General features: G+C 44.2%; 2 protein-coding genes across 2 annotated transcripts in view; one reads left to right on the forward strand and one right to left on the reverse strand.

Annotated features, from left to right (window-relative positions):
- ZCWPW1 (zinc finger CW-type and PWWP domain containing 1) overlaps window positions 1-21,593 on the forward strand; it is a 34,065-nt gene extending 12,472 nt beyond the window's left edge. The window contains exons 10-19 of the mRNA XM_032872574.1: window positions 4,996-5,112; window positions 5,864-5,984; window positions 6,643-6,718; window positions 7,336-7,440; window positions 8,400-8,483; window positions 9,099-9,165; window positions 9,598-9,701; window positions 19,658-19,718; window positions 20,212-20,346; window positions 21,286-21,593. Of these exons, the coding sequence (XP_032728465.1) occupies window positions 4,996-5,112; window positions 5,864-5,984; window positions 6,643-6,718; window positions 7,336-7,440; window positions 8,400-8,483; window positions 9,099-9,165; window positions 9,598-9,701; window positions 19,658-19,718; window positions 20,212-20,346; window positions 21,286-21,593 (1,178 nt within the window). The remainder of the gene's footprint in view (window positions 1-4,995; window positions 5,113-5,863; window positions 5,985-6,642; window positions 6,719-7,335; window positions 7,441-8,399; window positions 8,484-9,098; window positions 9,166-9,597; window positions 9,702-19,657; window positions 19,719-20,211; window positions 20,347-21,285) is intronic.
- Window positions 21,594-22,196: 603 nt separating this feature from the next.
- PILRA (paired immunoglobin like type 2 receptor alpha) lies at window positions 22,197-24,281 on the reverse strand. Its single transcript, XM_032872335.1, has 4 exons — window positions 23,920-24,281; window positions 23,246-23,295; window positions 23,017-23,060; window positions 22,197-22,632 (listed from the first exon to the last, which is right to left on the reverse strand). Exons 1-4 carry the CDS (start codon window positions 24,108-24,110, stop codon window positions 22,498-22,500), a joined length of 420 nt encoding a protein of 139 aa, XP_032728226.1. The 5' UTR covers window positions 24,111-24,281; the 3' UTR covers window positions 22,197-22,497.
- Between the last annotated feature and the right edge of the window lie 607 nt (window positions 24,282-24,888).

Genomic DNA, 24,888 nt, shown 5'->3' on the forward strand with positions numbered 1-24,888 from the left:
TCAGGTCTTGATCTCAGGGTTGTGAGTTGAAGCCCTGTGTTGGGCTCCACTCTGGGCATGGAGCCTACTTAAAAAAAAAAAGAAAAGAAAAAGGAGAGATCGAAGGGAATGAGAAGAGAGCCACAGGCCTTATTCTTAGAAAGGACACTTTAGCCTTTGAGATTAGAAGGAAGGAAGATAAGCATGGATACAGATTTATTTATTCTTTTAACCATAGTTATTAATGCCTTATGTTCTATTCCAGGCAGTGTGCTAGGATTTAGAAATACAGTGGTGAACAAATTAGATAATCCTTTCTTTCATAGAACTCATAGTTTTAGTGTATTAGGTAATAAAGAACTGTAAGTTATAACCATGGTAATTTGGGGAAATTTTATTTTATTACTATTATTTTCTTAAAATTTTATTTATTTATTTGACAGAGAGATAGAGAGCACAAGTACACAGAGCAGCAGGCAGAGGGAGAGGGAGAAGCAGGCTCTCCACTGAGCAGGGAGCCCGATGTGGAGCTCAATCCCATGACCCTGGGATCATGACCTGAGCTGAAGACAGCCACTTAACCAACTGAGCCACCCAGGCGCCCCTATTAATTTATTTTTAAAAGATTTTATTTATTTGACAGACAGAGAAAGACAGAGAGAGAGGGAACACAAGCAGGAGGAGTGGGGGAGGGAGAAGCAGGCTTCCAGCTGAGCAGGGAGCCCCATGCGGGGCTCCATCTCAGGACCCTGGGATCATGACCTGAGCCGAAGACAGATAACAACTGAGCCACCCAGGCATCTCAATTTTGGGAAATTTTAGAATGAGAAATAAAAGAGATCAAATGATATGTTAGTATGTTTAAATTTTTGAAAATAAATACAGTTAACAATTGGAGAAAACAGGCTTGCATCAAAAACAGACTTGTACATACTTGAAAGAAAACTCTGAAAAAGAAAAAAAAAACCTCTAGGTATCACACAGGATAGTCCAAGGCAATAAACTGCTCTTGTTATAATGACATGGTAACATAAGGAGTGGAGGTGTAAGTCTCATTTGGGCGGTTGGGTGGTCTGGGTGGTGGTGGTCCATCTCCCTCACCTCTTGGTATTAGGGAAGGATTGGATTTTCCCCTGGGAAATGGAAAGTCCACTCCTTTTAGGCAGTGTTCATTGAGTTGAATTGTGATTGGCATGAATGTGTAAGCCTCTGGCTATAAACGAACTGCTCTTCCTGTTTCTGCCAGTTACCAGGGACAGGCGAGTCCTCCTGGAAAGAGAAAGGGCAGTATCTGATAAATACAGTCCATTTGTGTGAAGTGAGGGAAAAGAATGGAGTGTCATCGGAGGAAACAAGGGAGACCTAATCAAGATTGGGCCAGTCAGGGAATGCAGCTCTAAGTAGATGGCCGTTGAGCTAAAATCTGAAGGAGGAGCAGGAGTAGGAGAAAGAGTTTAGGGAGAGTACAGTTTGGTATAATCCAGGCATTAAAAGGATCGTGATTGGAGTTCAGAGAGCAAGGGGAAGCGAGGCAGGAAAGTGAATCTGGATGAATGTACAAAGTGAAGACTTTATCCTCCATGCAGTAGGAAGCCACGGACGAGTCCTCACCAGGGGAGTGATGTCATCAAAGTAATGTTTTAAAAGACTCCCTTTGGTGATTAATTGGAGAATGAAGTATGTAGGGACAAGAGTGGACGAGTGAGTCCTAGGATTAGATACTTCGGTGGCTTGGATGAGGATGATGAAAGTGGAAACAAAAGTGGATGGTTTTATGATATGTTTTAGAGGTAAACTTGTCAGAACTTGGTAATGAATTGGATATTGTGTGAGAGAGAGGCGAGAGTACGTTAAAGATGATTGGTTTCTGGCTTGAGCGGTTACGTGAGAGAAGGTGGGGAAAAGTGGAGGAAGAACACATTTATGGGATAAGATGAAACATTTGGGTTTGGGCTTGTTAGGTTTGAGATCTTTGTGAGACGTCCAAATGGTGATGTCGAAGAGCGAGGTGGCTATGGGAATCTGGAGCTCAGAACAAAAGCTGGAAGTGTTATACATCTGTGTATGGTCAGGTGTGGAGATGGGTCTCAAACCTGTAGGAATGGGTGAGCTTGTTTTAGGAGAAAGTGTAGCATAGGAGTGAAGGCCCATGGCTGGGCTTTGGAACCCCAACATTTGGAGACTGAATGGAGAAGGAGGAGGGAGCTGCCAGAAAGAGGGGGTGAAGGCAAAATGGAAGGAGGAGGGATCACAGAACCCAAGGAAACGGGCGTCCACTGAAATGCTCTTAGGGTATCTGTGAGTCTGCATTATCATAGAGCTGTGTCGTGAGCTTCAGCCTTCTGGAGCACATCATCCTCTCTTCAAAGTTGTTTGAAAGGAAACTTGAAAGAACTATGTATTGTTGTCATTGGAAATTTTATCCCAAGCCACACAAATACCTAATTCTACATCATTAGGATAACTTTTCCCCAATTCCTTTGCTCATGAGTATTCATTATTTTTACACCAACCATTTATTTTATTGATCTGTGTTTATTTTTATGGTCCCTGGCCTCTTCTCCCCTTCTTTTTTCTAGTCTTGCTAGGTCTCCTCTGTAAACATAAAAAAACTATTATTGGTAGCTCATTTTGTTTTGTTTTGTTTTGTTTTGTTTTGGCTTTTTTGGATGGTATTATTCTGTTTTTATGTATACAAAGTTTCCAGATTGTATATTATCATATCAAAGACACAAGATGCCAGCACATAGTGACCAGAAGAAAACCCTGGTAGGAAGCCAGTACAGAAGGTTCCAGTGTACCTGGGCCAGTGCAGAGTCCTGACACCTTGTCCACCAGCCCAGAGGCAGGGCTGGCTTGATGGGCACCTTCACAGGAGGTCTGTGCCTGAGCCAGGTCCACAGGGGCTCTCTGTGAATTGCCCAGCAGTATTCGCCTCTAACTCCGAATCATAGTCTTTCTGTCTCGGTCCTTGTTCAACTCTCTCTGGTTGCTGAGGCAGAAGGTAAAGATCTGTTTGGGCTGCGTGTTCTCACCATCATGGGATGGGGGTGGTGGCAGCCATGGGCTGCCCAGGAGTTCAGCATGGAAGAAGGGAGGCCTCAAGAGACCTGGCTGCCCATCACTCACTGCAGGCCTCGCCTACCAGCAGCAGTGGAGGCATGGGTCTCAGAGGCCCACAGTGGCTGTTGTGGTGCCACACACACATCTGTGTTCCAGGCTCTACAGCTATCTTTTCAGACTAATGTATCATTCCCAACCAGTACTTTTTTCTTCAAAATAAAATAATTCAGAATGTGATACATAGTATGAGCTACTTTGAAAAGACCCAAATGTAAGTCAGCTGCTTCTCTGAGGGCTGATGGAGGGCATCCCTTATGCTCAGACATGGAAGGTAAAACTTGACAGCGGGCAAGTGAACTTACTGGAGAAACTTATTGGTTGATATTATTAATTGTGATGGTATGGTGTAGACCCATGTGCCTGGTTATGTGACATTTCTCTAGCAATGCTCAGTTGAATGAATGTAGGCACAGAAAAGGTAGAATGTGTTCACTCAGGGTTGTGTTTGGCCAGCTGGGTGGGAAGAAGGACAGAGGGCAAGGGAGTTGAAGATGCCTACAAGAGAACCTTAGGACTCAAACCTGAGTAAGTATAGTGAAGAAAGGAGGTCGCTACTAGATTGGGTAGAAATTAGGGGCCAGTGGATTGATGATCTAGATAAAATGAAAGTTCCTTAGCAGTCTTTGAGCAAGTGAGGCAGAAGGATGGGGCATTTTTATCAGGGAGGGATGCCTGGATAAGTGGTTCCAGGGTGTGTGAGGTCACTACGGATGACCGAGGGGGGCAAGCAGGAGGGGAGTGCATCATGGAATTGAAGTGCATTACTGAGGTGGCCTGGAGGAAAAGGTCAAGGAACTCAGAGAATGGGGTGCTTCTTCGAGGTACCCCTGTGAGAACAGTGGTCATCTTGAATGAGGGCAGGAGGTGGAGAGGAGGAGAAGGCTAAACCACATGCCAGCATCTTTTCAAGGGGGATGAGAGGGCAGTGTAATCCCATGGCTTGGATCTCAAGGAAGGAAGGGTTTTTATAGGAAGGAGGATAGTAATGGTCTGGAAGTGGTGATGAGTAAGGATGATGCTGACCCCACTTTCTGGCCTGGGGTGTGAGAGAGGGAACAGACTCCACTTTGAGGGCTGTGGGTGGGGCGGGTTGGGTAGGGACATTGTCATTAGTGTATCACCAGGATTTGAAAAGGAGATGGATGTTCAGAGAAGTTGAAGATATGTGGACTTTTTGTTGCTCTTGTCTAGAATTCCACAGAACATAGTGGAGGAATTTAGGACGGAGAGAGGAGAGCCTTTGAGGGGCATTGAGTCAATTTAGTAGATGTTGGGATAAAGAAAGCTGGGGATAAGGGTTTGGGAGTTAACGGATGAAAGGAATGCTTGGCCTCTGAGCAAGGCCCGAAGTAAATAGTTGGTTGACTTGGTAGGCTTATCTCTGTGTTTTGGAAAGGGTTAAACTCATGGCAGTTGGTCCCAAAGACTACAACTTGGTGATTTGGTGACGGATAAATCAGTTGGGATTCATTCACATTAGGAACTCTGGATGTTGTACACAAAAGAGATGCTGGTTAGCCCTTCAAAAGAACTTTCCAGTAGTGACAGGCCAGTGGAGAATGAGGCACTAGCCAGAAGATGTTGGCCAGACTTTTCAGGAACTGTCAATACAGAAAACGCTGCTTTTCTCCTTGGGGGAAGGAGAGATTAATAGTTTGGCACAGGAGAAAGATAGATGTGTGAGAATTTTGCTCTGCTACCAATTCAGACTGATCTTTGGCAAGTCGATTATCTTCTCTGAGCTTAGTTTTCCCACTTACAAATCTAGGATTAGGCTAGTTGATTCCTAAGGCCACGTGATTTTGAAGGAGATACATTGATTTTAGTTGGACTGAAGAAGGAAGGGCATATCTTTGTTTCATTTCAGTTTTTTTTTTTTTTTTCTCCTCGCAGGTCAATGTCTTGTCTGGGTCCAGTGTTCCTCCCCAAACTGTGAGAAGTGGAGGCGGCTTTGTGGGAACATTGACCCCTCAGTGCTTCCAGATAATTGGTCCTGTGACCAGAATACAGGTAGAAAGGACTGGAGATTTTTTTCTTCTTTTTAGTTTTTAATGGTTCTTCCCCTTTCTCTGTATGTATCCCTTAGATTAAAGATGTCATAGATGTAGTTATAATTCCAGGGGTCTCTGTAGTGTTTGGGAGAGAGGAAGGGATCATTCTGTCATATCAAGATGAATCTGGCATAATGGGCTAGAAGCAGACACCCTGTAGAGTTATGTTGTGGGAATGGACTGGGATCTAAATGTAGATTCCAAGTGAATTCTCCATTCTTCAGTACTAGTCTGACCTGGTTGGTCTTGATTAGATTGTTGGTATTGGGTTGGTGGATAAGAAGGAATATGGGGCATATGGGGGGAAAGCAGGTGAGAGAGAATGTTAAACCACTAGAATGTTTGAAACTACTTGGAAGAGATTATGATGATCTAGCCTAGCCCAATTATTCTTACAGATGAGATAACAGAGTCTCCGAGAAATGACTGTCATGATGTTATGTAGATGGAAGCAGGGTCAGATAATATGGGATATAGGCAGAAGTTTGGAATCTCTGCAAAGTACAAGGAGGCAGCACTCCTCCTCTAGCTGTAGTTGCCTTTCCTCCAGGGGTCTTTGTTCTTCCTCCATGCCTGTCTCCCACCATGCCCGTCTCCCAGATGCCCTTTTGATTCCCACCTGCTGCATATTCTTGTCCTCTCTCCTGCCCATCCAGATTTTTCCCTGATGGGGTTCTTTCCTTCCCTTCATTCCTTCTCTCTTTTGCCAGACTCGAGGTATAATCGCTGTGACATCCCGGAGGAGTCCTGGACAGGGCGTGAGAGTGATGTGGCCTATGCCTCCTACATCCCAGGATCCATCATCTGGGCCAAGCAATATGGTTACCCCTGGTAGGGCACAATGGTATAGTCAGAGAACCCTTCATGAACTTGGAAGTGGTAGATTCAAGCAGAGAGGGAAGGAAATGGAGAGCACTTTTAACGCAGATGATACCTGCCTTAGAAAGAACATGGGATGAAGGAAGAGAGAAAGTACCAAGTCCTGGTGGGTTTGAAAGAATGCATTTTCTAGAGGTTTCACAGTGGAGGTGGTATCTCCCTGGAAAAAAAGTCTACCAATTCTACCCTGAGTGGGTAGAAAAAGGAAGGTGGCTTTAAGTCATTGTTTAAACATTGAGATATGACAGGTATATAAAGTAGAGAGAATGAAGAAGGGTAGGATAGTTTCTTCTTTAGAGATGTCCCTAATCAGAAGATTTTTTTCTCAGGGTTGGTGGAAGGCCTATTCCTACTAGGAAGAATTTGAGCTTCTTTGTACACTGATAGAGGTCACTTTAGTCATTTTGTAGACTATTCAGGGAGATCCACAAGGGGGTGATGTCCACCTTTGAGATCTTCCTTCCTTCCTTCCTTCCTTCCTTCCTTTCTTTCTTTCTTTCTTTCTTTTGCAAAATCTATTTCCCCTTTCTGTACATATGTATTGTTGAGTTTGTGTTGTGTTCTTCAAAACCCTTCCTCTTCTGTCCCTAAACCTGAGTGTCTTCCCCAGGTGGCCAGGCATGGTAGAATCTGATCCTGACCTGGGGGAATATTTTCTTTTTGCTTCTCATCTTGATTCCCTGCCGGTGAGTTTTCCTGGCTCAGGCCAGAGTAATGAGCAAATCCGTCCTAACTGGTGTACAGAGTTAGACATAGCCAGCAGACATCAGCAGGAATAGACACTTACCTAGAGTGACAAAAACAGAAATAACTACCCACATATAGAAATAAACTTGTATCTGATTAAATATTTAACCATTAGGGTGCCTGGTGGGCTCAGTTGTTAAGCTTCTGCCTTATGGCTCAGGTCATGATCCCAGGGTCCTGGGATGGAGCCCCGCATCAGGCTCCCTGCTCAGCGGGGAGCCTGCTTCTCCCTCACCTACTCCCCCTACTTGTGTTCCCTCTCTCTCTGTGTCTCTCTCTGTCAAATAAATAAAAATCTTTATAAAAAAATAAATATTTAACCATTACTAGGACATTTATTGTTCTGATAAATGTGCTTTGGTTAGGATTTCTGAGGTCAGGCTGGAAGCAGCAGGGTGAGGTGGACTAGTTGGGTCAGGTTTATGGCATCAGAGGAGGACCAGCACCTCCTTCCTTTTATGAATCCTCAGTTCTTCTACCACCTTTTCTGGCTAGAGGCCCAAAGCAAGGAGAAGGACTAGAGGCCATAAGAAAACCATTTTTTTTTAAATTTCAGTCTAAATACCACGTGACATTTTTTGGAGAAACAGTCTCTCGTGCCTGGATCCCAGTCAACATGCTGAAGAACTTCCAGGAGCTGTCCCTGGAGCTAGCCAAAATGGTAAAGCAATCCTTGGGGGTAACACAGGGAACCTGAAAACTGGATCTGTCCTTTATTTAACCTGATTTTCTCCCAGGGGAAGCTGTGTTGGGAGAAAGTCCCACGTCTGATCAAGTGTGCAAGAGTCAAGTTGTTCACGAGGGACTCTTCTTTCTACAAGGGCTGCAACAGGATAATGATTTTTCTTAGTCTCCTTCCTTGCCTGCAGGCAGGGAGTCTTCCTGAAGAGGGCAGTTTTCTACAGTTTAGTCCAGTCAGGTGTGGCGGAAATGAGAGCACATATCAACTTAGGGTTTCTCAGTCTTGGTACCATTGACATTTGGGGCCTGATAATTTTTTTGTTGTGGAGGCCTGGCTTATATATTTTAGCATGTTTAACAGCATCCCTGGGCTCTTCTGGCATCTAGCCAAGGGATGCTCCTGCCCCTGGCCTCAGTTGTGACCACCAAAAAACATTGTCTCTAAACATCACCAAATATCTTCTGGGAGGCAAAAACCTCCCCTGGTTGAGAACCAATGAATGAACTAAATAGTGTTTCCTGCCTATAAGCTCTTTGGTTTCAACCAGCCTTAGAAATGAACAGAGGTCCGGCAGCTCTGGGGGCCTTCAAAATCAGGCAGTATTAAACCAAGCATCTGGATTTGAAGAAGTTTGTGAGAAGCTTAACAGTGGAATCACTTGAGCTCCTTTAATCTTGCCTCTCCAAATGTACATGGGATTTACTGTGGAGAGGACACCAAAATATTGGTTGACTATATTGCTAGCAGTTGATAACAGGTTTGTTATGGGGAAATAAAGGGAGATTATGTCTCTAAGCTCAAAATATTAAGAATAGCAGTATCGTATCAATACCAGGAACTGGAAATAAACGTGTTTAAAGATCCTGTCTGGTGAGTAGCAGTATGTTGGAGTCACTTCTTTAATACTCATCATTGACTTTAATCGTCTTCTATTTCAGAAAAAGTGCAGGAACAAGGACTGCAACCAGAAGCTGGGAGCAGCCCTGTCGATGGCTCAAGAGGCAGAACAGATCAGTATTCAGGTGGGAGAGCGTTCCGACCACACACCTGCTCCACTTTGGGACTTGGGACACAAAGCAAACCATATACTCTGTACTACAGAAAAGCGGCTTGTCTTTCCCCATCATCCAGTCTTAGTCTTAGAATTAGTCTTTGCTTCCCAGGTCAGATTCCCTTGACTCCTTAAATCACTTACTCTTTCCCCTACCCTTGGACAAATAGAATCTTCTCTCATCCCACAGAGAGACATTTTGTAGTAGGAGGCATCCTACCTCCCTATTTAACTTTAGATCTGATGAATGTGTCTTAACCTCTCTTTTAAAAATGCAGGGTCAATGTTCATCCTCAAATTCTTCCTTTGGGGGGTATGGTGGAGAATGACAGACTGAATTATTTAAAAAAGTGGAAAAAAGAGGTTATATTAATATCGCATATAACTATATAATATAATATAAAAATGGAAAGATAATATTATAATAGTCGATCATCACAGAAATTGAGATAAATAGAACACAAAATTTCAGGTAAAAATGGTATAGAATATGAATATAAAGTCCATAACTAAAGTCTTAAAGGCAGAGGGCAAAAATTATCCCCAGGAGATAATGGTTGATGGTTTTGTTTCTTGGTTCCCTCAGGAACGGGTTAATTTGTTTGGTTTCCGGAGCCGATATAATGGATCTGACAGTAGTGGGGAAGGAAAAGGTAGGATCAGTAGGAGGATGAGGACTAGAGAGGAAGGTGAGGAGAGGACATAGAGAGGGAGGTCCTTCATGAGGGCAGCAACTGAACCTTTATTTTGTATCCAATGCCATCCACCTAGTTCTGGATTCTCTAATAGGAGGCTGTCCACAAATGCCATTGACCGAGTGTCTAGGGTGGATGGATGGACAGAGGGATGAGGGAAGAGAGGAATGGAGGAAAAAAGAGGGTGGGGAGGGTGGGTGCATGTTGAAGAGTGATGGGACTTTGGAAAAGGTGGAGCCGTGATACTCCAGGGCCATGTTTTATGGAGAAAAGACCACTGGGACATGAAAGGCAGAGTTAGAAGACTGCTTCTCTGGGTTTAGCGCTTTTAACTCATCGTCTAATTTATTGGATCAATTCTTTAGCCTTTCCTTCCTATTCCTGTTCTAGACTTAAGGCTCTCTGGGTCTAGCAGCCCAGATTCCTGCCTGGAGAAAGAAGAGGAAGATTCAGAGTTGGAGGCAGAGGAGTTGGAGGAGGAGGAAGAGAAAAAAGTAAGATTGATCTTGGGGATGGCTTTTAGGAGATTCCTGTAGGACATATGGTTGGCACTGGTTTCTATTTAGTAGGGAACCATCCTGTGCCTGCCTTAGGGTGGCGCTCACTAGCTGGTCTTATCTCTTAAGGGTCTTCAGGGAAGGAGACTCTCCTCTTTCCTCAGTTATTCTCTCTAATATCTCACATTTCCAGGAACTTATTTCTTGATTATCATCTCAGATCTTTTTTTAAAAAATTTTATTTATTTGACACAGAGAGAGAGATCACAGGTAGGCAGAGAGAGAAGGGGAAGCAGGCTCCCCGCGAGCAGAGAGCCTGATGCAGGGCTCGATCCCATGACCCCGAGACCATGACCTGAGCCGAAGGCAGAGGCCAAACCCTTTGAGCCACTGAGGCGCCCCATCACCTCAGATCTTAATGTAGTGGTTTGGTTCTTCCTGGAGCCATTTCAGAGAATAGCAGTTTGCCTCTCTTCACTCTCTGTCTCCCTTGTGTGGACCCTTAATCTTACGTGGCTTAATATTCATTCACTTGCCTCCTTATGCTTTTTTTTTAAACGTATGAAATATAGATTTAAATTTTTTTTTAAAGATTTCTTTATTTGAGAGAAAGACTGTGTGTGTGTGGGACAGAGTGGCAGAAAGAGAGGGAGAGAGAATCCCAAGCAGATCCCGTGCGGAGGGGGAGCCCAATGCAGGGCTTGATCTCATGACCCTGAGATCGTGACCTGAGCCAAAACCAAGAGTTGGATGCTTTAACCGACTGAGCCACCCAGGCACCCGAGCCTGAAATACAGATTTTTAAAAAGTACTTAAAAAGACTTTTTTTTTTAATATTTTATTTATTTATTTGACAGAGATCACAAGTAGGCAGAGAGGCAGGCAGAGAGAGAGGAGGAAGCAGGCTCTCCACTGAGCAGAGAGCCCGACGCGGGGCCCCATCCCAGGACCCTGGGATCATGACCTGAGCTGAAGGCAGAGGCTCAACCCACTGAGCCACCCAGGCACCCCTTAAAAAGACTTTTTTAAAGGGTGGTTTTAGGTTCCCAGCAAAATTGAGAGAAAAGTACAGGGAGTTCCCATATGCCTCCTGCCTGTACACATGCATAGCCTTTCCCATTATCAACACTCCCAGCAGAGTGGTGTGTCTGTTTGTTGATGAACCTACACTGGCACATTGTAATCACCCAAAGTCCATTGTTTCCATTAGAGTTCAATCTTGCAGTTGTTATATTCTGTGGATTTGGACAAATATAGACAATATGTGTACATCACTGTAGCATCATACAGAATATTTTCACAGCCCTAAAAATCCCGTGTGCTGTACGTATCCACCCCTCTCCCTGCAAGCCCTGGCAATACCTGATCTTTTTATTGTCTCAGTAGTTTTGCCCTCTCAAGAACGTCATACAGCTCGAATCATACATGTATATCCTTTCCAGACTGGTTTCTGAGAAATATACATTTAAGTTTCCTTTGTGTCTTTTCATGGTTGGATAGCTTGTATCTTTTTTTTTTCCTCTGAATTTTTCCATTTTCTGGATGTACCATATTTATTTATCCATTCACTTACTGAAAGACATCTTCGTTGCTTCCAAATTTGGACAATTATGAATAAAGCTGCTATGAACAGCTGCATATAGGTTTTTGTGAGAACATAAGTTTTCAGCTCCTTTGGGTAAATACCAAGGAGCTTGATTGCTTGGATTGTATGGTAAGAGGATGCTTAGTTTTGTAAGAGAACAGACTGTCTTCCAAAGTGGCTATACCATTTTGCGTTCCTATCAGCACTGAATGAGATTTTTTTTTTTTTATTTGACTGAGAGAGAGATGAGAAGTAGAGAGGCAGGCAGAGAGAGAGGGGGGACGCAGGCTCCCCACTGAGTAGAGAGCCCAATGTAGGGCTTGATACCAGGACCCTGAGATCATGACCTGAGTGGAAGGCAGAGGCTCAACCTACTGAGCCACCCAGGCGCCCCTGAATGAGATTTTTTGTTGTTTTACATCCTTGCTAGTATTTGGTGTTATCAGTGTTCCAGATGTTAGCCATTCTAATAGGTGTGCAGTGGTATTTCATTGTTGTTTTAATTTATTTATTTTTAAAGATTTTATTTATTTATTTGACAGAGAGAAAGATCACAAGTAGGCAGAGACAGGCAGAGAGAGAGGGGGAAACAGGCTCCCTGCTGAGCAGAGAGCCCGATGTGGGGCTCCATACCAGGACCCTGGGATCATGACTTGAGCTGGAGGCAGAGGCTTTAACCCACTGAGCCACCCAGGCGCCCCTCATTGTTGTTTTAATTTGCATTTCCCTGATGACATATGATCTGGAGCATCTTTTCATATTCCCATTGGCCATATCTATATTTTCTTTGGTGATGTGCTCACTAAAGTGTTTGGTCCATTTATTTAATTGGGTTATTTTCTTTATTGTTGAGTTTTATGAGTTGTTTGTGTTTAGATAACAGTCCTCAATCAAATGTGTCTTTCACCAATATTTTCTCCCAGTTGGTGGCTGGTTTTCTCATTCTCTTGACATTGTCTTTTGCAGAACGGACGTTTTTAATTTTAATGAGGTTAGTCTATTAATTGTTTCTTTCTTGGATCATGCCTTTGGTGTTGTATATAAAAAGTCATTGCCATACCCAAGGTTATCTACCTTTTCTCCTATGTTATTTTCCAGGAGTTTTATAGCTTTACATTTTTACATTAGATCTATAATACATTTTGAGTAAATTTTTGTGAAGGGTGTAAGGCCTATGTCTAGGTTCATTTTTTTGCATGTGGATGTCCGGTGTTTCAAGCGTATTTGTTGAAAAGACTGTCATTGCCTTTGCTTTCTTGTCAAAGATCAGCTGACTGTTTTTATGTAGGTCTATTTTGGGGCCCTCTATTCTGTCCCATAGACCCCCCCCTTTTTTTTTTTTGCCAATTCTACATTGTCTTGATTACTGTCACTTTATAATAAGTCCTAAAGTTGGCTAGGGTCAGTCCTCCGGCTTTGTCCCTCTTCAATATTGTGTTGGCTATTCTGGGTCTTTTGCCTTTCCATATAACTGTAGAATCAGTTGTTGATACCTACAAAATAACTTGGTAGGATTTTGTTTGGAATTGCATTGACTCTATCAAGCTGGGAGACATTAACTGTTGACAATAATGAACTTTTCCTATCCACAAACATGGAGTATCTATTTAATTCTTTGATTTTATTAATGAGAATTTTTGTAATTTTGCTCATATAGATCTTGCACATATTTTGTTAAAATTATACCTAAGTATTTAAATTTTTTGGTGCTACTATAAGTGGTATTGTGTTTTTAATGTCAAATTCCACTTGTTCATAGCTAGTATATAAGAAAGTGATAGACTTTTATATATGAACATGCAGTCTACTATTAACGTTTGTTAATTAATTCTCTTGGATTTTGGTTGATTCTCTTGGATTTTGGTTGATTCTCTTGGATTTTCCTATTTGGTGATTATGTTATCTGCAAACAAAGACAGTTTTACAGTTGATCCTTGAACCGGTTTGAACTATGTGGGTCCACTTATAGGTGGATTTTCCTCCCATAAATATAGTGCAGTGTTGTAAATACATTGTCTCTTCCTTATGATTTGAATATTTTCTTTTCTCCACCTTTATTGTGAGAATACGGCGTATAATACATATAATGTACAAAATACATGTGAATCATCTGTGTTATTGGTAAGGCTTCCAGTCAAGAGTAGGCTATTAGTAGTTAAGTTTTGGGGGAGTCAAAAGTTATGTACAAATTTTCCATTGTGTGAGGGGTCAGTACCCCAACCCCTGCATTGTTTAAGGGTCAACTGTATTTCTTCCCAATATCTATATCTTTTATTTCTTTTTGTCTAACTACATTACTTAGAACTTCCAATTTGATGTTGAAAAGGATTGATGAGAGGGAACATCCTTCCTTTGTTCCTGATCTTAGGGGGAAGTCTTCTAGTTTCTCAGCATTAAGTATGATATTAATTTTAGGTTTTTTTTTTAAAGATTTTATTTATTTATTTGACAGAGAGAGAGAAAATGAAAGAGATCACAAGTAGGCAGAGAGGCAGGCAGAGAGAAAGGGAGGAGCAGGCTCCCTGCTGAGCAGAGAGCCTTATAGGGGGCTTGATCCCAGGACCCCGAGACCATGACCCAAGCCGAAGGCACAGGCTCAACCCACTGAGCAACCCAGGCACCCCCAATTTTAGTTTTTTTTGTAGATGTTCTTTGTCAAGTTGAGGAAGTTACCCTCTCTTCCTTGTTTACTGAGAGTTTCAACCATGAATGGGTATTGGATTTTGTCAAACACTTTTTCTGTATCTATTGTTATGATCATGTGATTTTTCTTTTTTAGCCCACTAATGTGATGGATTACATTCATTGATTTTTCAAATGTCAGACAAGTCTTGCATGCATTGAATAAATCCCATTTGTTCATGGTATATATATACTTCTGTTTGAACATTGTTGGATTTAATTCAGTAATATTTTGTTGAGGATTTTTGTATCTCTTTTCATAAGATACATTGGTCCGTGGTTTTCTTGTAATGTCTTTGTCTGGTTTTGGTATTCAGGTAATGGTGGCCTCATAGAATTAGGAAGTATTGTCTGCTTCTTTTCTCTGAAAGAGGTTATGGAGAATAGGTATAATTTCTTCCCTAAATGTTTGGTGGAATTGAACCAGTGAACCCATAAGTCTGGTGCTTTCTGTCTTGGAAGGTTGAGTACTAGTTACTGATTCAATTTTGTTAATATATATAGACCTATTCAGATTGTCTGTTTCTTCTTATGTGAATTTAGACAGATTATATCTTTTAAGGAATTGGTCCATTTCCTCTTGGTTATCAACTTTGTTTGCATAGAATTATTTGTAGTAATCCTTTATTATCCTTTTAATGTTCATGGACTCTGTAGTATATTTTCCAATATTAGTAATTTGTTTCCTCTCTCTTTTTCTTAGTGTGACTAGAGGCTTATCAGTTTTATTGATCTTTTCAAAGAATGAGCTTTTTTGTTTCATTGATTTTCTCTACGAATTTCCAGTTCTCATAACCTCATCAATTTCTGCTCCAATTCTTATTATTTCTTTTCTTCAGCTCGCTTTGGATTTAACTTACTCTTCTTTTTCTAGTTTCCCAAGGCTGAAACTTAGACTGCTGATTTTAGGTCTTTCTTCTTTTCTAATGTATGTGTTCAGTGCTAAATTTTCCTCTAAGTACTGCTTTTGTTGGGTCCCACAAATTTTAATAAATTGTTTTCTTTTTCATTTAGTTTATATTTTACATTTCATTTAGTTCAGTATTTTAAAATTTCTCTTGTGATTTCTTCGTTGACCCTTGTGTTACTTAGAAGTGTGTTTTTTAGGGGCGCCTGGGTGGCTCAGTGGGTTAAGCCTCTGCCTTCGGCTCAGGTCATGATCTCAGGGTCCTGGGATTGAGCCCCACATCGGGTTCTCTGTACGGCAGGGAGACTGCTTCCCCGTCTCTCTCTGCCTGCTGCTCTGCTTACTTGTGATCTCTCTCTCTCTCTCTCTGTCAAATAAATAAAATCTTAAAAAAAAAAAAGAAGAGTGTTTTTTAATCTTTATTATTTGGGGACTTTTTAGTTATCTTTCTGTTACTGATTTCCAGTTTAACTCTGTTGTGGTTTGGGAGCAGACACTGTATGATTTCTATTCTTTTAAGTATGTTAAATTTTGTTTTATGGCTCAGAATGCGATCAGTCTTGGTGAATGCTCCATGTGAGCTTGAGAAGAATATGTATTCTGCTGTTGTTGAATATAACAAAGTAATGTGTAGATGTTACTTTTATCCAGTTGATCGGTACTGTTGTTGAGTTCAACTATATCCTTCCTGATATTCTACCTGTGTCCATTTTTGTTTTCCATTCTTTTCCAGCCAAGTGTTTGGGTTTTTTAAAAAGATTTTATTTTTTAACTAATCTCTACACACAATGTGGGTCTTGAACTTACAATCCCCAAGATCAGGAGTCTCATGCTCTACCAGCTGAGCCAGGCAGGCACCCCCCCCCGCAAATGGTTTTTTCTCTTGTTTTGTTTTGTTTTGTTTTTAGAGAGAGAGAGAGACAGTGTGTGTGCAAGTGGTGGGGAAGGGCAGAGGGAGAGGGAGAGAGAGAATCTTAAGCAGGGTACATGCTCAGGGTGGCCCCCGACTTGGGGCTTGATCTCATGACCTTGAGATCATGACTTGAGCCAAAACATGAGTTGGATGCTTAACCGACTGGGCCACCCAGGTGTCCCTCCCCACCCCACAAGTGGCTTTAACTGAGCATTTTATATGATTCCATTTTCTCCCCTTCCTTAGCATATCAAGTAAGGTGTTCTTTTTCTTTGGCTTCTTCCAAGGCTTTTATTTTTTCCTTTTTTTTAAAGTTATTAAATTCCAGGGGCGCCTGGGTGGCTCAGTAGTTAAATCCTCTGCCTTCGGCTCAGGTCATGATCTCAGGGTCCTGGGATCGAGTCCCGCATCGGGCTCTCTGCTCAGCAGGGAGCCTGCCTCCTCCTCCTCTCTCTCTCTGCCTGCCTCTCTGCCTGCTTGTGATCTGTCTGTCAAATAAATTAAAAAAAAAATCTTTAAAAAAAAGAAAAAAATTCTTAAAAAACAGTTATTAAATTCCAGTTAGTTAACATACAGTGTAATAGTAGTTTCCGGTGTACAATCTAGCGATTCAGCACTTCATACATCATCAGGGCTCATCACAACAAGTATACTCCTTAAACCACAGGGCTTTTTCTTTATCTTTGATTTTCTTTTCTTTTTTTTTTTTTTTAAAGATTTTATTTATTTATTTGACAGAGAGAGATCACAAGCAGGCAGAGAGGCAGGCAGAGAGAGAGGAGGAAGCAGGCTCCCTGCTGAGCAGAGAGCCCGATGCGGGACTCGATCCCAGGACCCTGAGATCATGACCTGAGCCGAAGGCAGCGGCTTAACCCACTGAGCCACCCAGGCGCCCCTGATTTTCTATAGTTTAAAATAACACACCTGTATGGGGCTGTTTGGCATTTATCCTCTTGGTGTTCTCCAAGCTTCCTGAATCTGTGGTTTGGTGTCTGACATTAATTTGATAAGCTTCTCAGTCATTATTGCCTTTAGTATTTCTTGGGTTTCTTTCTTTTTTCCTTCTCCTTCTGGTATCCCCATTGTGCATACGTTACACATTTTACAGTTGTCCCACAATTCTTGTATATGATGTTCTTTTTTTTTCTTTTCAGTCTTTGTTTTCTTTGCTTTTCAGCTTTGAAGGTTTCTGTTGAGATAACCTCAAGCTCAGGAATTCAGTCTACTAATAAGCCCACCAAAGGCATTTTCTTTATTTCTATTACAGTGTTTTTGATCTCTAGCACTTCCTTCCTGTTCTTTCTTAGGATTTTTTTTTTTTTTTAAGATTTTATTTATTTATTTGACAGATCACAAGTAGGCAGAGAGGCAGGCAGAGAGAGAGAGAGAGAGGAAGCAGGCTCCCCGCTGAGCAGAGAGCCCAATGCGGGGCTCGACCCCAGAACCCTGAGACCATGACCTGAGCCGAAGGCAGAGGCTTAACCCACTGAGCCACCCAGGTGCCCCTCTTTCTTAGGATTTTTATCCTTCTGCTTACATCACCCATCTGTTCTTGCATGCTACTTTATCCATTAGAGCCCTTTACATTTTAATCATCTTTGATTTCATTCCAATCTGATAATTCCATGCCATATCCTGTTTTGATATTTGTTCTGTCTGTTCAAATTGTGGGTTTTTTAAAAGATTTTATTTATTTATTTGACAGAGAGAGAGATCGCAAGTAGGCAGAGCAGCAGGCAGAGAGTGAGGGGGAAGCAGGCTCCCCGCTGAGCAGAAAGCCTGATGCGGGGCTCAATCCCAGGACCCTGAGATTATGACCTGAGGCAAAGGCAGAAGCTTAACCCACTGAGCCACCCAGGCAGGCCCCCCACCTTTTTTTTTTGCCTTTTGGTGCGCCTTGTAGTTTTTTATTGATTGCTAGACACAATATACCAGGTAAAAGAAATGGTTGTAAATATGCCTTTATTTATTTATTTTTAGATTTATTTATTTATTTTGGAGGGGGAAGAGGAGAAGAGCACCAGTGAGGGTAGGGGCACGGGGAGAGAGAATCTTAAGCAGACTTTCTGCTGAATGTGAAGCCTCAGTCGGGCTTGATCCCACAACCCTGAGATCATGACCCAAGCTGAAACCAAGTGTCAGATGCCCAACAAACTGAGCTACCCAGGTATCCCTAAATATGCCTTTAGTAGTGTGATGGTAAGGTCAGGGGAGGGGATGTGTTCTGTGGTCCTACTACTATGTCTCATGTCTTTTTTCTTTTTTAAAACATTTTACTTATTTAAGTAATCTCTACACTCAGTGTGGGGCTTGATCTCGCAACCCTGAGATCAAGAGTTATATCCACTTCTAACTGAACCAGCCAGGCAAACCTAGATCTCATGTCTTTGAATGAACCCATGCTTTGGACTGTGAACTTCGTGGTGTTTCTTAGTGTTTTCCCCCCTATTAGGTGGGACAGAGTGGCTAGAGTGGCAGGGGTTAAATATTTCTCTTCCCCCTGGACAGTCAGTCTCTGATAATATCTTGGTAGATCAGGCTATGGTTAACTAGTTTCTCCTGAGAAAAGGCCTGTTTCAGAAGAATAGAGTGCTCGCCTATATTTCAAAATGTTGCCTTTGCTCTTCCTTCTGCCGGAAGCATGAAGGGATTTCTCTCTGATATTTTCTGTGAGAGCATGGTCAGACTCCTGGAGGTCAAACCCACAAAGGTCTGGAAGCCACTGTAAGACTGGGCAACACTGGTGTTTTTAACTCCCATACTTGTCTGCACTGAACAATTTATTTAGTACTGTTGAGGTTTTCCTGCGCTGGAACTGGTTCTTGTGGGAAGTGCTGGTTCTTCTGCTTCTGAGTCTGTGCCCTGATAAGGTATGACTTCCTACATTTGCCTCTCTGTCTCTTTAGTCTTGAGGACAGCGGTTTGGTGGCCCTGTGTCCTCTCCCCACCTTTTTTTTTAAGATTTTAATTCTTTATTTGTCAAAGAGATCACAAGTAGGCAGAGAGGCAGACTGGGGGAAGCAGGCTCCCTGCTGAGCAAAGAGCCTGATGCGGGGCTTGATCCCAGGACCCTGAGATGATGACCTGAGCCAAAGACAGAGGCTTAACCCAGGTACCCCGTTCTCTCTTTTTTTTTTTTTTTTTTTTTAAGATTTTATTTATTTATTTGACAGACAGAGATCACAAGTAGACGGAGAGTCAGGCAGAGAGAGAGAGGGAAGCAAGCAGGCTTCTTGCTGAGCAGAGAGCCCGATGTGGGACTCGATCCCAGGACCCTGAGATCATGACCTGAGCTGAAGGCAGCGGCTTAACCCACTGAGCCACCCAGGCGCCCCCCCCGTTCTCTCTTTGATCAAAATAAAAAGAGTTGTTGATTTTTCAGTCTGTTCAGTTTTTTTACTTGTTGTTAGAGTGATGACTTCTAAACCTCTTACACGTAGAACTGGAAACTGGAAGTCCTGAAAGAGGGTTTTTTTTTTACTTTCTCTTTTAATTATTTTTTTGTTGAGGCAAAATTGGCCTATAACTGTAGGTTTCAGGGGTACAACATTATAATTTGAAATCTATATCTACTATGAAGTGATCAACATTTAAAGAGTCTAGTCATTTATTTGATTTTTAATAGTTTTTTTTATCATGTTCATGGCCTAACTTTCTTTCTCTATAAAGCTTTGTACTGATCAATACCAAATAGAATGGAAAGGAGAACAGTTTTATCTTTGTTGTCATTGATTTAAACAGGATCAAGCTACAGAACTCAATTTGACTCCCCTAACCACTCATCATTTCCATAGCATCCCAGTCTATTAAAAACACTAATTATATGACTTCATTTATATTTTCTTATTTTTCTCTCCCATTCTTAGGACCCAACTTTGCCCAGTCCCAAGCCAGCCAAAATTCAGACCAAAAAACCCAAGGCAAGAGGTAAGCAAGCCAGCTGGGAACAGGTACGTGGTACCATTGAGGCAGAGCAGAAGCAGACAGTGGGAGGGGTCTGCAGGTCACTGGATCTTACTGGCTGTCTCAGCTCTAAAATCTGCAAAAATGGTCAAGAATCCTACTAGTGTCATCAGGGAAGCTGTAGCCTCCTTGCTTCTCTGTTCTGATTATAAAATCTTAGGTTAAAGGTGGAATGAATGTCTTAAATTCTTAGCCAGGTGGGATGACTTCCTGGAGGAAGGAGGCTATGAGGAAAAACATAAGGTGAAGAAGGTCCAGGACCAAAAAAAGAAGGGGGGCAGTTGGAGAGAGAGAGAGAGAAATATTTGGGGAAAAGGAAGGAACCGAGAGAACGCCCTTGATTGAGAATGAGCAGAGGACGCAGGCAGAGACTAACTGAGGGGAGTCTATGGACACTTGCTGAGCTGTCATTTGGAGGGAAATAAATATCCTTCATGGTTGGGGTGGGGTGATGCAGGCCTAGCAAATGGACGAGATGGGACCCTGCAAAAGAAGACAATGAAGAGATCTCTGGGAAATGAATCTGCAGCTCCTCCTGTATCCGTAATACGAAGGAAAGAGGGGCATGGGAAACCGGAGCCTGACCAGCCAGGTAAGGCTCAGGGCCTGGGCAGAACTATGGGAGATGAGGTTCAAGTCTGTGTCTCCCCTCCCTCGATCATTTCTTAACTTTATAGTTCCTCACTACTTTTTTTTTTTAAAGATTTTATTTATTTATTTGAGAGAGAGGCAGTGAGAGAGAGCATGAGCGAGAAGGTCAGAGGGACAAGCAGACTCCCCGTGGAGCTGGGAGCCGGATGCGGGACTCGATCCCGGGACTCCGGGATCATGACCTGAGATGAAAGCAGTCGTCCAACCAACTGAGCCACCCAGGCGTCCCAATTCCTCACTACTTTTAAAAAGAACAAAAATTAGGGGCGCCTGGGTGACTCAGAAGTTAAGCATCTGCCTTCGGCTCAGGTCATGATCTACAGGTCCTGGGGGGGGGTGATCTTCAGCTCAGCAGGGGTCTGCTCCTCCCTCTCCCTCCTTGTGCTCTCTCTGTCTGTCTGTCTGTCTCTTTCTCTCAAAGGAATAAAATCTTAAAAAAAAAAAATTAGGCATCTCAGATTGGAGAGTGTAGCACACCTGTAGAAACATAATGGTTATTGATGGATTTGATCTAAGGACAGGACAATGGTGAGGAGGGGGGACCTGACATTTGTTGAGTATTGCTGTGAGCTGGCTAGGTAGATACTCCTTGCTGGTTCTCTTTAATTCTTTCAATATCTCCATGGCTGGACAGTTGCTATTTTAGAGATAAGGGGACTAAGGCCCCAAAGGGTTTAAAATTTGCTCAAGACTCATGACTAGCATATGTCTGGATCCATTACTTGAATCCAGGTCTTTCTAACACCAAAGCCCATTTTCTTTCTGTTGAGAACAGGCCTCTTTCCCAGAGACCTTTATGGAAATAGGAATTTAGGAGTTTGACTTGTAAAATCTCACAATGGCCTAATAGGACTCTCAGTTTCATCACTTTTTCATCCAGGCCCTAAGAAAAAATTTAAAGCTCCTCAAAGCAAAGCCTCAGTAACCAGCTTGTCTGAGGACGAAGAAGCTAGAATGGTACCAAAGGACCTGACCCCACCAGCTCATCGTGGGTCCTGTCCCGTGGTGGGGAAGGAAGGCTGGAAGTGTCCTCAGGAGGCTGGAGGTGTCCCCCCTGACGATGACGCCTCCAGTGACCTGGACCTGGAGCAGTTCCTGGAAGATGTTGGGATAGAGCCAGAGCGGCTGGAGGAGCCGTGGTGTGGAGATGCCGCCGGGGAATTCACCTTGGCCTTCTTTGAGGAATAGCTGTGTGCGCCGGGTCCCTGCTGCTCTGCAGGGGGAACCCCTCAGAGGGTCCCTGAGAAGCTGCTAAGTGTGGGGCTTGGTCACTGGCTACAGGTCAACTGGCCGAAGTCCTAGCTGTGCAGTTCCCGTGTTAATAAAACAGGTTACCGCTCTCCACAGCTGGTCTCTAACCCCGTGCTTCCCTTCGGCTTCCCTCCCTCCCCTCCGCTCCCTGGGGCACGTCCCTGTGTCTGTGGGAGGCTGGCACAGTCTGAGGGATCTGGGAAGGCCCAGACGCCTGAGTCCTGGGAGAAGGCCGTCGTCAGGGAGGGCAGGTCTGGGTTCAGACCCCGGCTCAGCCACTTACTAGGCGTGTGGCCTGGAGAAAAGCGCTAATCATTGTGGTCCTGTTCACGGCTTGGGTGAGCGCATCCAGTCTGGGCTCAGCTTGTTGGAGGCACCTAAATGAGGTGGTGCGCTTGGCACGTGCGTGCTCGTTCTGATCAGAGGGGAAGGGGAATGCGTAGAGGAGGGGCAGACCCTGGATTCTGGGCTGGCTACCAACATCGGGGTTTATTGTGTCCCGCCCGGAGGCAGTCACCAAGTCCAGTACTGGGGGAGGGATCTTGGGTGTGACCTTTTATTATAATTCATTCGTGGTGAGAAGGAGAAGACAGAAACGGAAGGAGCCATCAGTTTTCCCCTTAGATGCCTTCGGGCAAATTCTACCAGTCTTTTGACTCTTGTGGGCAAGGGCTGGGAAGGTGGAGAGGGGGTTGGAGCAGATGGCTCTGTCTCTCTGTGGTCCTTGGAGGCCTTCCACACCCACTGGCTTCTGAGTCTTCCAGTCTGGCCGGGGTCATTATCAGAGGCTGTGACCCGCCGGGCAGCTCAGTCTAAGGAAGTCATCCTCCAGTCCCACTCGTCAGGCCTTTATGAGAGAATATAGGGTCTCCTCCTGGGGGACCTCCTTGGGACGGAGGTGGGGAGGTGCTGCTGGTGATGAGGAGTTGGAGAGGGTAAGGGAGGCATAGAGGATGGGATTGTCCTGGGCTTCATCCTGGTGAGAAGGAAGGAGAAGGGGGTGAGACAGTGGAAGGGGAGCTGTCCCCACCTGAGAGCAGTAATCTGGCACCTGAGTATTCACCAACACTACGTGCAGTCCCTCTATTCCCTTCACCCCACCTTCTCCAAACTTTTCTTTCTTTTTTTAAAAAAAGATTTATTTATTTATTTGACAGAGAGAGATAGATCACAAGTAGGCAGAGAGGCACAGAGAGAGGGGGAGGCAGGCTCCCTGCTGAGCAGAGAGCCCGATGCAAGGCTCGATCCCAGGACTCTGGGATCATGACCTGAGCCAAAGGCAGAGGCTTAACCCACTGAGCCACCCAGGCGCCCCCAAACTTTTCTTTAATTCCTTCAGGCCATAGTCTGAGATGCTTACCTTGGGCTCCAGGTTGGGCTCCAGCCGGGGCTCTGTTTGTTGTCCTAGAAAAAAATCAAGGTGTGCTGGGGTCAGGTGCCTACAGCCAGGGTAGAGAAATGGGCTGGAGCCTCCAGCAGTGAGGTCATCTGCTGTGTCAGGACCAGGGTCAGGACTAGGGATGGGTGGGGCATGTGTGTGAGCAGGGAGTGTGTAGGGAAGGATAGGACTGATGGCAGTAAGAACTCACTTTTAATCCCGATGTTCTCATACTTCTCCTCAGTGTTTTGGAAGGATCCCCTGTATAAGAAGGAGAGGGCAGAATGTGGGTTAGAGGCTGGACAGAAGAGAGTTCAAACCTGTGTGGGGCTGGTTCTCTGTGTATGCATGTGTGTATGGGCGGGGAGGGGCACTGGGACTGCCTGACACTCTGAGGTGAGCTCTGTTTTGAGGCTGGCAGGTGTCCTGGATTATCCGAGAGGCAGTTTGCAGTGTAACCAGTAGAGGTCCCACAGGCCTATTGAAGGCCCATGGTCCTGGAGAAGCAGCTTTGTTGGAAGAGCCTTAGGAAGGGTGAAGTCTTGTCTTGCCCTGTGGTTGTTGGTACAAACTAGAGAATGAATACCAGCTCTACCCACCTCAGGTCTTCTGGTGGGTGCCCAGGCCAGAGGGGAGAGAGGGGAGGGAAGGGGCTGGAGAGAAGGACAGAAGTCCAGAAGATGGGCTGGAGGGACAGGGAGGTGGGAAGGTAAAGAGGAAGAGGGCTCCAGAGGGAGGGAGGGAGGCGAGGTTAAGAGCTGAGGAGGGAAGTGGCTCGGAGAAAAGAGACACCCCCTGGGAAAGGACCAGGAGAGTGGAGTGACAGAGGCCCTGTGCCCTTCCCATAAGGAACTTCCCTATTTCCCAAGAGGGACAAGCACTCACTTGGGTACTGCTCTGGCGTTAGTCTTCAGACCTGTAGGGGAACAGCGGCATGTTAGGGTGCCATCCATAGAGAGCACCTCTCCTCCCTGCCTTCCTGCTCTGTGTGCTCTGAGACCAACCTCCAGAGAGACCAGGGCAGTGGAGCTGCTCTGTTGGACCCACCTGGGACTCAGAGTAACACCTGCTGGCATCCTGAGGCTGCCCAACCCTGTCCTGTGGTTGTCAACACCAAATCAGGAGAGCAGCTCTTGCCTGCATCGTCTTTCTCTCCCAACCTCAATTTTTCTGTTTGTTTCCTTACCCCTTGCTTGAATTCCCCAAGCATCCCTCAACCTTGCTCCTTCTACTGCCAAGGCCCTGCCCACCCATCCCTTCCTTCCACCTTGTCTCAGACCCACTGCTTCCTCCTATCCTGAAACACTGGCTTTTTGTGTTTTCCTGAGTAGTATTTTTTTCTCTCCTGCCTTGTGAGCCTCATGGCTGGGACCTGGGTCTGAGCTGCAGCCCATTCCTCTCCACCCTCCACCACTGAAACCTGCCAGTCTCCCCACCCCCCTCTTCCCTTCTCATCCCCCCGAGTCTTTTTGCGGCATTTCCCAAGGATTGACCCCTGCATCACAGACATGCCCTCCACCACCCAACACCATCCTGGAAGGTCCCACCATCCACGGAGACAACCCTCTGGACACACGGGACTCCTACGTCCCCCAAACTCCAGGACCCTCCCTTCTGCCATACCCTGGACTTTTTTTTTTTTTTTTAATCTCTTGGACTGAGAACTCTGATATATTAAATGCCAGCATCATTTCTATGCTACAACTTTCTTTCCTTCCAGCTTTCTCCTATTATCATCCTGCTTGCTATGCCTGCGCTTTGACCCCATGAACTCTTGTCCCTTAATAATCCACTTTCTTTCAGGCTATCCAAGCTCCCTGCTGATCCTCTCCTCTTCATTCCCCCTCTCACGAG

The sequence above is a fragment of the Lontra canadensis genome, unplaced genomic scaffold, assembly GCF_010015895.1.
Source record: "Lontra canadensis isolate GAN:19392208 unplaced genomic scaffold, GSC_riverotter_1.0 scaffold45, whole genome shotgun sequence".
NCBI lineage: Eukaryota > Metazoa > Chordata > Mammalia > Carnivora > Mustelidae > Lontra > Lontra canadensis.